The sequence below is a fragment of the Lissotriton vulgaris genome, unplaced genomic scaffold (assembly GCF_964263255.1).
Source record: "Lissotriton vulgaris unplaced genomic scaffold, aLisVul1.2 SCAFFOLD_292, whole genome shotgun sequence".
Taxonomy (NCBI): domain Eukaryota; kingdom Metazoa; phylum Chordata; class Amphibia; order Caudata; family Salamandridae; genus Lissotriton; species Lissotriton vulgaris.
In genome coordinates, this window is record NW_028249215.1 from 1785705 (window position 1) to 1800967 (window position 15263).

General features: G+C 44.9%; 1 protein-coding gene across 1 annotated transcript in view; it reads right to left on the reverse strand.

Moving 5' to 3' along the window:
- NARS2 (asparaginyl-tRNA synthetase 2, mitochondrial) overlaps positions 1-15263 on the reverse strand; it is a 198660-nt gene that overhangs the window by 146669 nt on the left and 36728 nt on the right. Inside the window, exons 5-6 of the mRNA XM_086950286.1 lie at positions 14647-14784; positions 9114-9211 (exon numbers count right to left, since the gene is read on the reverse strand). Coding sequence (XP_086806412.1) covers positions 9114-9211; positions 14647-14784 — 236 coding nt within the window. The remainder of the gene's footprint in view (positions 1-9113; positions 9212-14646; positions 14785-15263) is intronic.

The following is a 15263-nucleotide window of genomic DNA, read 5'->3' on the forward strand; positions in this document are numbered from 1 at the left end:
TGCAGCGTTCCGACCTAGGAGCGGTACCTTAGAATGCTGGTTTACTCACCGATATGGACGGTCTTGGAGATCTGCCCTGGCGTGCTGTTGCAATCGAACCAGGAAGTAAAAAAGGGGTGGGTGGGCGGTGATTGGTCAAACCACGTGAGGCTTAAGGCATAAACATAAACGAGGGGTGCATATTGTGGTGGCCATCTTAAGTGATTCGTATTTACAGTGATTTTGCATGCAAGGTGACAATTTACTAAGACATCGAACAATACATTTCAAAGATTTTTGACCAGGTAGATGCTTGGCGCTTGAAGGACCTCTGTCCGGCTGGACATGTCATTCTAAATATAGATTTGATTTCGTCTATATTTATTGGACCTGTTGAAAATACTGGCACTCCCCCGGCTACTTTATTTCTTCGAAACATTGCCGGTGTGGATACCTGTCGCCTTTTTCCGGCAGCTCCGTTCTATGGTGAGCGGCTTCATCTGAGGGGGCGGGAGGCGAAGGGTGGAAATGGACACACTGATGCGTTCAAGAGCTAAGGGGGGACTTGCTGTTCCTGATTTCGAATTATACTACCTGGCCGCACAGTTCCAGGGCCTCACCCAAGCGGAAGTACAGGAATTTAGGGGACCCGAACGAGACTATGAGCCGGATGTACCACGGCATGTGCTGTCATTTGTGGTGCTACAACAAAAGTAGCATGCCGACTCATTAGCTGAGGAACGCACTCTGAGGCTTTGTTGGGAGCGGTACCACAACAGAGTTGGGGTGCAGCGCCCTTACGCCCCGGAGATACCGCTGGGCATGTGTACAGCACTTCTGCATGGCAGAGACTGGTCGGCCCTTGCGGAGTGAGAGACTCTTGGGCTGCAGGTTGTGGGAGACTTGTACGGAGATGGCGTCTTGTTGCCCTATGATGCGCTTCAGGAGAGCTTTGGGCTTCTGTGGGGTCACTATTTAATCCATACAGCCCTAGTTGCTGCCATCCAAAAATACTGGGGCACGGGCCTACTAGAGCCACCGGTGAATGCAGCATGCCAGTATGTAGTGATGGCGGAGAGCACTTATAAGGCCATCACCTGCTTATATAGACAAATGCTTGAGGAAGGGTTGTTGCCACTGAAGAGACTCTGCTCCCACTGGGAGGTGGATATGGATAAAGAAATACCTGACTCGACCTGGATGCAAATAGTTAGGAGGGCATGAAAGGGCACTAGGAATGCCAGATTCCAATTAGTTCATTTCTTCATATTGCACAGGGCATATCTCACCCCAGCCAAGATAAACCGGAATTGAGCGTACCTATTGGGGATGGTGACTCGAAATGTGAATGTCCTTAAGCAAAAGTATGGAAGCGCATGGCAGTGTTTTTTGTTTCCCCCCTTCTACTATAGTCACAATATTTCATATTGCTGTATGTATGGTGCCATGTCAATGTTCAATTATTATAACTTATCATTCTGTTAAACTCTGCTGTTATAATCGACACGCCGGTGAGAGTGGCTGGGAGGCAGGAGGGCTGAGGGAGGGCAGCACAAGTTGACTTAATTGTGATAAGGCCTTGTATCGCATACATGCAGTTCTTGCATGGGTGTCCTGGGGCTAATATGAAATTATTCGCAGATTAAGCAGGTTGATGACAACTGTTTTTTATTTACTCGGATACTCTGCTTTGAACGTAGCATCATATGTCACATTTTATTGCACGTGCCTTGGCAAGACCACGCTCGTATGTAGATTTGATTGTTCATCTTGTACGTTAGTTGTGTATGGAAAACAATAAAAATATATTTTTTAAATAATTAAATAAAAAATGTTAGGCCAGTATTTCTGTATTATCTGAAAGCCCCATAAAAGGTGGAAAAAGTCCCCTACCTAATAACGACATCACATACAGTCAGGTGAGGGGAATCTAACGATTTTGAATAAGTTGTCTGTCGTGAGGTACACTCTACGCAAGTAAATCAACTGGATCACATGCAAACTGGCTGTCATGGCCACTTCCCAATGTGCCATCTGTGCATCACCTTAATATTCCCCTGTCATTTGTGGCTAGGCTACTTTCCCATTGAGCTCACAAGTTTGCAAAGTGTTTGGGGAATGGATATTAGGCTTGACAAGAGTCTTGAAATGCCTTTGCTACCTACGCGGTCTACAAATAACTTTATCTCCAGTGGGTTATAGTCCGGCGGATGTTGGTGCCTGTTGGACATCTGTCCATAGCCTTTCTAAGCTGTAAGTACCTACAAAAAGAGACTTATGGAAGTCACATTCCATTCCTAATGTAAAGTGGCAAAGCATCTCATGCAGTCACTTTCCCATATGTCTTCTTGACTAGAGATCTCTATTTGATCCAATTTCATGAAGTCAGACAGTCTGATTGGGTGGAGCAGCATTGTGTCAATGTTACGCCATCCCGGCGCTAAACAAGCAGTTCATAGTCACTGGGAAGGGATTTACATACCGGGACCCCATAAAAACATTATTACAGTTGAGATGCTTCAGATAGGTCCAGTGCAAGGTGAAGTGGCAGGTTGTTTCTGTCCCTGGTCAAACAGTATAAACAATTATCTGCCATTCCCAGGCCCTATTTCTATACAGATTGAATACATTTTTCAAAGGTGATTCTCTGGAGATTCTCAGCTGAAAGAAAAGTGTGCCTGCCTGTCAACAGTTTAAGTGAAATTATTACTTGGGGATTTCGTATGGGAAGTTTTCATGGGATAGGAGTTTGGGCAATGTCATAATTTTATAGATGGCTACTCAGCCCAAAATGGTGGGAGGAGGTGTATTCAACCTGAGGATATCTCTAGAGCTCCCAACAAGGGGGTTGAGTTGAGATTCCGACAGCGAGCTGAGTTGGGAGTGATTTAGACTGCAAGATTTCTGAAGATTTCTAGTTGTCTATGGCAGTCTAAACTGTGCACATACCGGTTTTAATACCTTTGAAGCTTAGGCTACATGGTCCTAATGAAATAGCCACATCATATAAAGTCTGTATGAAAACATCTTGGCCATTTGGGTAGCCTATCAATGACATCAAGGGATTTCAATTTTCTGCAACATAACACACTAAAGCAGTCTATTGCTTCATGTGGAGCTCTGTAACGACTGCTTATAACTGAGATACTAAAAGATAATTTGGTGAAAATAATCTCTTCTACACTTAGAAGCAGTTCTGTACTTTACCTTAAAAATAATCCAAGAGTGAAGGTAGGAAAAAGCCCTGTGACACTCCAACACATATAACCAAAGACAGGCAGTAAACCTTCAAACTACTATACAAGCCAATAGAGTTTGGAGTGTTGAAGAGCAATAATACTGAAAACCAGAAGAGGCTGAAGAAATGTGTACTACTACTGCACAGAGAGGCACACTGCTTACACAACTTTACTTCCTGTCCACAGGTTAGCAATTCAACTGTGCTACAAAGACACACCTCAGGGGCAATACAATAATTACAATGCTTTACACCCAGAATAAAAATAAAACTTTACATATGTTCCTTCAGCTTCAGCTTTGTGGATCTAGCACACAATTTTTGGCTCACATTGTCGAATAGGATATTGACACCTTCAAGAAGTAAGGTGCAAGCTGCAACATCACAATTCTTTTTTTTTCCTTCAAAGAATTTTATAGAATTTTGCATAAAACAAACAATCTAAAGAAGGGAAAGAACAAAAATAATACACAGGAAAGTATTCGCACGAGTAATCCGATAAAATCTCAAAATGAAAAATGCAGAGGACAAAAGTAAAACACACAAAAAGTAGCACTGGCTGCTGTGAGGGAATCGAGTTGGAGCATAGTATTTCATAGTGATTATCAATTAATATAATAAGACATAGTATCGAAAGAATTTTTCATTTGTAAGACATACAGATATTATATACGATGATCTTAAAAATATTTCACAATTACACAGAAAAGCAAACAAAAGGACAGTATGAAAACAATATATATGAACAATGGCTCACAATTTTAAGATGTCGCAGGGTGGTAGTAGCAAGGAGGATAAGAATGCACTGTGATTATGTCATCTTTAGGGCAAGCTTGTAAGTTTTAGTATGATAAGTGTAGAGGGGAGTAGTCAATACATTTGGCATGAGGATTCATGGAGGTTTATTGGCAGCAAAGAAGGTGTCGATGTTCCCCATAAGGCTCTATGTTGTGACTTCCAAGGAGAATGTTCTAAAGCAATATTGTCTCCGCCTCCTATATGTGCAACCCAGTTCAGCCAGGATTTGAATGATGTGGCTGCAGTATTTTTCCAATTGCTAAGGATGAATCTACAAGCTGCTACCTATAAAATATGTAGAAGTAAAGCATCATAATTGGAGGTTATGTGAGGATCAAGTAATCCCATAATGATAGCGTGGAAATCTCATTTAATCCAAACCCCAAATAGTGATGAGAGAAATCTGAACACACTGTCCCCAAACGTCCTAACAGCACTGCAGAAATAGGGTAACTGAGGTAAATCTCCAGTATCATTATTACAATTCCAACAGTTTGGGTCCTCTTTAAGGCCAACTTTATGTTGACGAGATGGGGTCCAAAACATTCTATGTAAAAGCCAGAACTTGGTTTGAGAGAGTGCTGGGATGATTTCAGGTGAAACGACCGATTTCCAAATTAAGTTCCAAGTCTCCTGGGATATTGGAATGTCTTGGTTCCATTTTGCCTGCATATCTAGGTTTAGACGTGTGGAGGTGGACTGTAAATGTTTATAGTATTGTGAGACCAGAGGCCTTATTATTGAAGTGCCCCGGGGGTGGGTTCAGCGGGTGTTTACGACTGCTTTGTGCACCCCCTGGGCACTTTGGTATTACAGAAGGGGCTGCCGCTTCCTCAAGTTGGTGTTCCCTCATTTACATGAGGGGGGGGGGGGCATGGCGAATCCCTTTGCTTCTGCGCCCATGCCATATTACAGACGCGGGCGCTGAGGCAAAAAAGCTATCCGGGGAGGCGCACTGACAGTGTGCCACCTAAAAGGTGGTTCACTGTCAGTGTGCCCCCTGATTGCAGCTCTCTGGTGGGAGAAAGGGGTTCCCATGGACCCCCAGACATCGCCTTCTAGGTGGGTGCAGTCAATGACTGCACCCTCCCGCAAGGGGATCTAATCTCCTTTGAACGTGCATGTGGGTTGCCGCCTGCACTGTGAAAACAAGGAGCCGCTTCAAAGCAGTCGCTCTGTTTTTCACAAGAATGCACTGCCCCCAGGGCAGCGCATTCACCCTAATGTGGCGCATTTTTCGTGATTGTGCCTGGCACAATCAAGGCAAATGCGCCATATGTGTAATACGGCCCATAATGGCCCCAATTGTTAGCAACGGCAATTAGATTAGGAAGGGGTGGATTCTGGGAGGGTGGATTGGCCTTAGAAATACAAGATTTAAGTTTAAGAAAATCGTAAAAGTCCATATTGTCAAGGTTGAACTGCAACTGTAATTCTCTGAAGGAAAGTGCGTGATTTATTAGACCTAATCGTGACAGAAAATGGATCCCTTTGGAAGACCAAGATTTCCAATTAAGTGGAATGCCGTTAATCTTGAATGATGAGTTATTCCAAAGGGAAACCAAGTTAGAATGTTTTTTTGAGACTTTCAGTTTTGTGTCTAAAGTTAGCAGGGTTTTTGAAAATGTGTCTGGCTAATAAGAAGGATTCAAATTTGGTGGAGAGTAGCAAGATGGGGTGAGCATTTTCTAAGATTCGTCTTTCGAGTAGAAGCCAGGCTAGAGTGTACTCCATAGTTGGGGAAAGCCACATAGAGCCCTATTTGGCCAAGAGGGCTGTTTAGTAACAACATCAGAATTCTGTTATATGGAAACCAAAAAATGAACTGACATGAGAAGCAGATTGATGCACCTCGACCCACTCGTCAGCATGTGGAGAAGAGAAGATGTGCAACAACAAGCAACCTCAATCCACTTTTTCAAATTAATGTAGAAAAGCCATTGTGAGAAGTTGGCCTGGTATATGATGTTCACTATTCTAGTGAGCACCTTACACCAGTCTAGACAACCCTTATGGTGATGGTTGTAAAGTCAACCTTATAGACCAGCTATCCTAGGGGTAGCATGGACAAAGCAGTCTTAGGCTAAACTCAAGAGGGCATGTGAAGCCAGCTGTTTTACCATATGCAATCCCTTTAATACCAAATGAAAGGACACCACACAGATTCTAAACAAATCCGCTGAACTCTTTATGAGCACAGAAGCACAAGCGCAAAACAAGTAACTTAATAGAATAGACAAAAGTTGCACAATTATGGATAGGGCCGGGTGGCCCGCTAAACCATATATTAAAAAAGTGGTATAAGTACCACGTCACAAACAATGGTAAGGCCTAGGGCTTTGGGAATCGCTGGGGCTACACTGGACTAACAATGGTTAGGGAGCAGGAGGCTCACGGGATGCGTGTGCAGAGTCTAAAGGCACACGAGTGCACGTATAGAAGTCAATGGGTGCGTAAAAATGGAAAGTTAAAGTTTTGGGAGTCTTATGACTGGACTAGAACTTAACCACTTGAAACTAGGACACTAGGAGTGTAACCCTTTACAGGAGCACCGTAGTACTCGCGCTACCTAACCCACAGGAAGTGGGTGCATAGGTCCCAAAGTGTGTCGGGGTTCGTTGTGGAGATCTATGGAGCCTTGGAGAAAAGATGCTGCAGGCAGCCAGAAGAGAAGAGTCCGGGTGGATCCAATGGTGGATCGAAGATGTAGAGGACCTGAAAGCAGAGGGGACAGAGTCTGGGTCACTAGCCAGTGACCAGGATGGAACCAGGTGATGTTGCGTTGCAATCAGGTGCTGATGGGAAGCTTGTCTCTGCAGCCAAGTGGACCAGGAGGCATCGACAACGACCAGGAGGCAGGCACGGACTGTCCCACGAAGGCTCTCGCTGTCGGCGGTGTCGGCTTCAAGACTGGAGTCAACAAGCCATGGCAAAGGCAACCCACGAAGGAATCGATGTAGGCTTCTTACTCAGACCAGCAAGGTCTGAGGTGCTGCATCTTTTGAGGGAAGCAAGGGCCAGTCTGGAGCAACCAGACCAGCGGTGTAGTTTCACAGAATCGTCGCCAAGATGGCCACTAGCCAACGGGCAAGTGACCGGGCAGACGCGTTGAGCAGGAAAATGCTTAAGGGCCCCACGCAGAACTCGTGGAGTGTGCAGGGCTGATCTTTGGTGCAGATGCTGCTCGGGCTGGGGCTTCTCAATCCCCAATGCACAGCTTCGAGGAGGCCTCGGGGGATGCACAGTTAGAAGGTTGCAGACTTTTCAAGATGGCCGGTCCCACGTCTCTCGTCGCCTCCACGGGTCTCAGCTTTGCAGGGACTGTGGATTGGGCTGTTGGATGTCTGGGAATCCGGTTCTTGTCAGGCTCTGGGCTCGGGCTCTGGCGGGAGGCGGCGGCAAAGCAAGTCGTTGATCGCTGGATGGTGCCTGCTAGTGCAGGGTGGTCACTCCTTGACCACAAGGGAGATCCTTCAGTCGTCTTCTTCCAAAGTAGAGTGATGAAGGTCCAGAGTTTCGTTTCAAAGTTTCAGTCAGGATAATCTAAAGTCTCTAGACTCAGCTCCTACCTATATACCAATCTTAGGGGCTGGATTACCTGCTAGGTCCCTCCTATGGGTGGGACCAGGGAAGGGGGCGGTTACACCTCTTTCCCTTTGTCCAGTTTCGCGCCAGAGCTGGGGCTGGAGTGCCCCAGCACCGGTTTGAACTGGCCTATGCATGCGACACCTTGTGTGCCCCAGGCAGTGTCTCAATCCTTTCAGCCCTCCCTGTCCCAATACACAAAGTCCTGTCTGGGGTGGTGCTGGCACCTCCCAAGGCAGGAAACCTATTGTCTAAGCCTCCCTCGCTGGAAGGACTCCCAGCAGCAGGAGGTCAGACTTGTGTCTGTGGTAGCAGCATCCATTTTGTGATGCTGAGGATCTGGTTAACTTTAACCGGGAATAGTAGGAACAACAGGTCTTCTCCCTCTAGAAGGGTGGAATGCTACCCCGGTCGCCAGGACTGGTGAGGGGGTAGGATTCCAAATCGTATGACACCTTACTCGACATGTTTTGATAAAGCCAAACCATAGTTAGGATTTAACCGGGAGGTTCATAATGCACTTAAGAGTATATGGTATTGCAATATCCTAGCACAGCTATAAGGACATGGTTCCGAAAGCTGCAGACAGGCTCAGCTCATGCTAGAGCACCATCTCCCATAAAACCAAGCACTCTGCCTTCAGTATTGTTATGGCCTGCCATAGGAGTGTCTTATAGGTGTATATGTGTCCAGACGTAAGGTTAGATATAGGTATACTATATCTAAGCAAGGGGTGATTACACCACCTTGCCCCAGCTGAGTGATCAGCCAGTTGCGTCAATTTGAATGGCCAGCCAGGGGTGGCAAAAGATATGCTGCAGCCCCTGGTAGGCCTTGGGTGCACCTATGCCCTGGGTACCTATAGTACACTGTGCAGGGGCTCATAAGGTGATCCAGTATCCAATTGATAATGTACCTAAAGTACATTGTATTGAATTTAGAGAGAGAGCAGCTGGGCTGTGGGTCTGATTATCAGGCCCACAGCCACATTAAGTCGAAAACCAGTGAAGCAAAAAGTGGGGTGACCATAGGAAAGCAGACCCTACTCTCCTACAGCCATTGGTCTGTATTCATAATCCAGAAGATAAATGTTAAGAAATGAACTAGTATTAAATTGTGCACATGGCCTACAAAGGCATTATCTATCTGGACTGTAAGAGACTTAATCCACGTATGCGTTACATTGCAAATTACACAGATTTTCTGCTGAAAGTGAATTACTTAAAGCATATCAAGATTATCAACGTTGTTTTGCCCAGAAGGGGCTAAAGCTTGAGTGAAGAAAAATGAAAAACAATTAAATGCTGACAATCCAAGGAAATATACAATAAGATACTAAACTTTGCCTGCAGATGTTTCACTATGTTTTCATATTAGGGTATCCAGTAAAAGCAAAATGGTATCACACATGGCTAGAAGAATGAGAACTTCAATCCTCTTTGGTTTGGAAATAATGGTGCAATGATCTAAAAACAGAAAATCACAAAAAGAAATAAACCCAACACTGGTGTACCTGTCCAGGCGTGTTTGAAGAATGCTGAGCCGGTCCTCTCTCAGGCTACCGCCAAAAAGCTCCCCTATTCCAGGCACTAGAAGATCTACTGCTGCCACCTTACAAAAAGAATGACATTTAGAGGACTTGATCAATGGTAATTTGCAATCATAAACAGTCTAGAATAAGACATATAATCCTGGATCAATACAAACAAGAATGCAAAAGATGCACACCCACACACACATGCAGAAATTCCAAGATCTAAAAATCTCAGACAGAAATTCAAATTAACCATTTTTGTATTCCCGGCACAGTGTAGAAAGACCCTATGGGACAATATGGAGTCTGACCAAAATGGGACATCACGCTATGATATGGGGATTATGCAGCTATTCAGTTCACAATGGGAATGCGCATGTTGTTTTTGACCCGGTAAAACTGTGTTTGTGTGTTAGTCGCCAGTGTTGGTGGAAAAACACAGAACTGTATGCCACAGAAGTGCAATTACTGTCCAGAGACTCCAACTCTTGACCCAGTAATTTTGAATGAGTTTTCCAAACTTTTTTTCTAAGAAAATCCAAAAGATTTGTGATACTTTCGATCCTCCTCAGCAGTCAAATGTAATTGATGGTTTTATGGAATAAGAGATGGCCCTGTGTTTTTCCAAACTGGTAAATAATTCCAGTTTTTCAGTCTTGCTAAAGACAGAGATGTACTCTAGGGAAATTTATATTGAAGAATTTCTGGGCCCTCTTTGCCAATGACATCTAAAATAAAGAGTAAACACAACTGTCAGGTCAATCCAATTGAAAGATGCAGAGGTGGCTAACAGATGACCTCAAACATCTCAGTCAGTTTGAAGTGATTGTCCCTGTCAAGTCCACCCAAATGTAAAATGCAGATGTAGGTGAGAACTGCCCACAAGAACAAGTTATTTACCTCCAGTAATGCTCTTTCTGGTGGATACTCTATCTATATGTAGATTATTCAACTTTAGAATATTCCTCGGGACCCAGACTAGATCTGGAAAGCATTCACAGCAGTGCTCCCACGAGCTGGCAGGTGGCAACGCATGGCTCCACAGTAACTCTGTTTCACCCCGGAAGTGATGAAGTGGAGCCACATACAGATGCCATCCATATGTGGAGACGTCATTTTGTTTTGTGTTGGCCACTTCCTTGCCCTTAGACAGGAAACATAAAATAAGTGGAAGTAACAATATGCAAATCTTTAATTTGGAACATTTGTAGATGGTAAATGGACCACTTCACAGAAATGGGAGGTGGGAGGACAATGAGGATTCTGAGCTTAGGGTACCCACAAAAAAGACTGTCAATGAAGGTAAGTAACTTGCTCGTCTTATGGATACTTTTAAACACTGATTCCTCACTTTAGAATAGATACCAAAGTAGTACCTCTCAAGGTGGAGGGTCTGTGTAGTTTTCCCAGATCAAAAGGTTGTGGAGGACTAAACAAGCAAAGTGCCCTTCCCATAAGACCTGACTATCAAGGCAGTAGTGCTTGGTGAAATGTGCACGGATACCCACCTTGCAGCTTGACAGATGATAAGAACAGGCAAAGCAGGATTTAATCCAGAGGACTGCCCACCCTGGCAAACTGTTTTTCTGCACTGCCTTTCCCTTCTTTGCCCTAGAGAACCCCACAAAAAGCTGAACATTTTTTTTGCTGCGACTGATGTAAAAACAAGTTTCTTCTGGGGACCAGTCAATGGAGTCTCTCTTTCAAGCGGTGAGGCGGAGCAAATAACGTTGGAAGGGTGATAAATTGCGCAAGGTCAAAAGGAGTCACAACCTTTGGCAAAAAGGCCACCCTGGTCATCAACACCAGTTTATCTGAGAAAAACATGGTGTACGGTGGCTGCACCTAGAGAGCATGGAGTTCATTCACACCAGGAGTTGAAATTATCATGATGAGGAAGACCGTCTTTAGAGTCAAAAGATGTTGCAAGCAGCTGTGTATCAGTTCAAAGGGAGTACACATTGGGAAAGTGAGGACCAAACTCAGATCTTCCTGTAGCATGACAAAATGTTTTGGAGGAAAAATGTGGCTTAAAACTTCCATGATCATCACACCTGGTGAGTTAATCAAAGATGGCTGGTCCAGCAAACACAAAAAAGTAGAAAGACCAACAGATAACCTTCATTTATGTCAACAGCAAGCCCTGACTTCACCATAGAAATGTTATTGCCTCATACTGTGAGTGTAGAAGGATACCTCACAGCAAGGATACCATCTATAAACCTTGAGAGGTAAGTCGAACAAAGTGAACTGCTGCTCAATTGCAAAACATAGAAGTGTAGATCACACAGAACCCTGCCCTCTTGCTGCAACACAAGATCTTCCCGAAACAGTAGTCTGAGCAGAGAAAAAAATGCTCATGTCCAGAGGTTTGTACTTCCATACTATCCTGGCCCGATCTGGAGACACTAAGATGACGTGGGCATGGTTGTACCTGATCTTCAGAACTCGAGTCAGGAAAGGCAGAAAGGTATAGAGGAGTATCACACTCACTCTAGCCAGCATATGTCTAGAAGAAAGAGCCTTCTTGAAAACTCCAACACACAAAAGGTTTGACATTGCAAATTCTCGATGATAGCAATGATCTAGTCATTGATCTCCCCAATGGTGGAAGATGGTCTGTGCCACTTGGCAGTGTAAAGGGCGTTTGTGACTCACCAGGTGCTGTTGGCTGAGCTCATCCACTGTGATGTTTAACCGCATGCGCGCCAGCGGTTTTCCCGCTGCGTTTTTGAAAATCCCGCGTTACGTGACAAGGTCAGCTCGTCACACGCGCAGCGCAGGTAACACCCATGACGAGCTGACCTTGTCATGCGCATCGAAGGGGTTAAAGATTCTGCCTGGTGGCACATGATCAGGCAGATGCCCTTATGCTCCAGCCAACTTCAGAGGGGTAGATCCTCTTGGCAGAGGATCTCGCTCTATCTTGCTTACTGTGGTACCAAAAGTCATTGGTGTTGTCCATAAGAACCTGTACCAGCCTCCCTTTGATGGCCAGTAGGAGGGTTTTCAAAGGCAGAGAATGGCCAGCAACTCTAACAGATCAGTATGAAGTCTGGTTTCAACCAGAGAAGTCTGATCGCCACCTCTCCCTGATGACCCGCCCAACCCAGCAATTATTCATCCATCACCACCCTCAGCTCTGGGAGGGGTCGGGAGAGGGGTCTACCACTGCAGATCTGTTGCAGTTTCATCCGATAAATGGATGGTATCCAACAGGTCTCCTTGGTGTTGGTCTCACTTAGACTTCAGATTCCACTGCAGAGCCTGTACATGCCACCTGGTATAGTCGACGAGCTTGATACATGTGGCCAGAAGATCAAAAAAAGCCTCAGAACTACTCTCATTGAGACACATAACATATTCAAGATGACTCCTATTAAAGAAAGCCTCTGTGAAGGAGTCAGGTGTGACTTGAGCATGTTGATTGTTTACCTCAGTGATGTCAAGAGGTTTACTGCCATCTGGAGGTGGTCTACCACTGACTCTGGAGAGCCCACTTTCAGCAGCCAGTTCTGAAGAAGGGGAAGACCTGTTTCCCCGACCTCTGAAGATGTGTGGCAACTACAGCCTTCACTTTCATGTACACCTGAGGGGTGTTGGATAAAGCCGAAGGTGTGAATGGCAAACTGAAAATGCTTCTGGCCTACCTTGAAGCACAAGTAACATCTGTGGGACAGCAGGAGGGACAAATGAAAGTATGTGTCTTACAGATCCAAGGCAACTATCCAGTTGCCCGATCCAGAGTAGAAAGAACCTTGGCCGGTGTGAGCATTCTGAATTTGTCCATCCATAGGAAGACATCCAGAGATCAAATATCTAAAAAAGGTTGGAACTTCGGTGCTCCTTTGTTATGAGGAAATAGCAGAAGTAACAAACTAGTACCAATTTCCGTGCTCATTACCCTCTCTATAGCCCCCCTTGGACAGTAAAGCTTGCACCTCTTGCAACAAGATGGCCAGGTGCTTCTCTGAAAGCCGCTCTGATTTGGGCAGAAGGTACAGAGGGTCAGAAAGAACAGAAGGGCACAACCTGTTGAATGATCTGAACGACCCAGCCGTCAGAAGTACTAGCTTGCCACTCTTGGAGGAAATGTTTAATCCTGCCTCCCACGTGGCAGTCGTGTACCACTAAGGGCAAACTAAAACAGTTTGGATGCTGATGCTGCAGGGGAGGAGGACTGGGAAGATCAGTGCCCCTTGAGGCCTGCAAGTTGCCTGCCTGATAACCGCCCCCAGATCTCAAAGGGATTTGATTGACTGTTGCTGGGGCAGAGGCCTGGCACTGCCTGTATGCCGAACCTCAGAAGTAGCCCCCAAATTGGGTGAAACTGTGTGGCAGGGGTCAAAAGGCCCAAAGAACACACAGTTTCAAATCCCAAAGCTTATCAGATAAATTACTTTTCAGAAATCCATGGAATTAGACATGTAGCAGAGATGGTGAGGTAGGGTATTGAATAAAAGAAGTGCCCGATCAGACAAATTACGACCCCTCCTCGTTTAAATCTAATTTTCAGGACCACTAACTCTATGTTGAGATCACCGAGCACTCCGTGCATCCAGACACATCCCATCTCTCAACTATTTGGGGACAGCATCATTCGCGAATAGAGATATTTTATGTTCTGACGCACCAAAAGTGAAGCCCTGAACGGAGGCTGTGGATCTGATCTGAGCTGCCAGAGGTTCGATGGGGACAGCATTATTAAAAGCACTCCAATGGCAAATGAAGAAAAAAACACAAACCTACTGTCTGGGAGCCAATGCAGGTCACTCATTAAGAGTGAAGCGAGCCCTGCAACAGCGCTCTAGACTGCCCACAGGCTTAACACAATGCGGATTGGCTTGTATATAAAGCTTTCCCATAGTCCAACTCAGTATTGATAAGTGAGCCAACCACTGCCTTATGATATTTCTTAAAGATAAAAGGAATGGCTACGTTCCGTTGTCAAACATGGAAAAATCTGATTGACCACTCCCTCTGCATTCATGCACACATCTTCTGAGAGCATACCCCAGTCGTCTGTCCAGGATATTAATATAGTAATATAGATTGTACTAAAGTAGTATGGTACTTGTATACGCAAACCAGTGGAGAGATTGTTTTTCCAGTTTTTTCGATTACTGGAAGCTACTTAAAAAAATCTGTATTTTTTAAGTGGAGCGTTTAAAGATCTTTATAATGTTTCTATACAACTTCAATGAAGAATTAATTACAAAAAGCAATGCGTGTACACACAGACACATGTATGACTAGTCCTTCCTCAGCTTTCTAAAACTTTTCTTTGACATTTCTGTGAATTGTTAAACAAATAATTTGCTTTCTGGAGACCTTATTTGCTCAGGTTTTTTTTATACTGATTGTGGAAAAGGGCACTAGCACACAGGTAAGCTTATTAGAATCACTTTGTAGATAGAGTATGCAACATAAACGTATCAATTTCTCATGGACGTCTCACAGAAGATGTAAAAGCAGTGGATGAACACGGCAGCCATCTTGTTTGTTTACTTACCGTATGTTGTGGGCTCTCTCCATTATCACGCATATAAAAGGGTTTGAGATCAAAGGGGTAGTCGACAACAAAGACGGGCACGCCTCCGCAGTGCTTCACCAGGTGCCTTTCATGCTCAGTCTGGAGATCGCAGCCCCACTGCAAGAAAGATTAGCAGCATTAGCGGGGCTCGCCTCACACGCAGAACGGCCCGTTTGATGTGGCGCTCGTGCGTGCTTGATTGTTACTGTCTGTCAACACAACGATGTGGTCGTAGGTTTCCGCCCAGCACAGATATTGTCATTAAGCCAGCGGTGTGATAATTACGGGGTTCCTCCAAAAATACCTCGGGACCGCGTGCTCATTAATGCTCCCAAAACAGTTCATATGCAAGAAAAGGTTGAGCGCTTACAACTAAAAGGCAATTCACCCAGCAAAGTCAAAGATATGGCATGCATAATGAGTAAGCTGAAACCATATTTTAAATAAAACATTTGACTCAAGGAAAGCAAACCTGCCATGCACTCCAATACCAGGCACTCTCCCGCCCTAGACATTTGTACGTGTCTTTTAAACACGGTTGAGTCTGTACACCTACATCTTAACAAGCCCTACCTCTGACAAAGGCTTGCCCACTA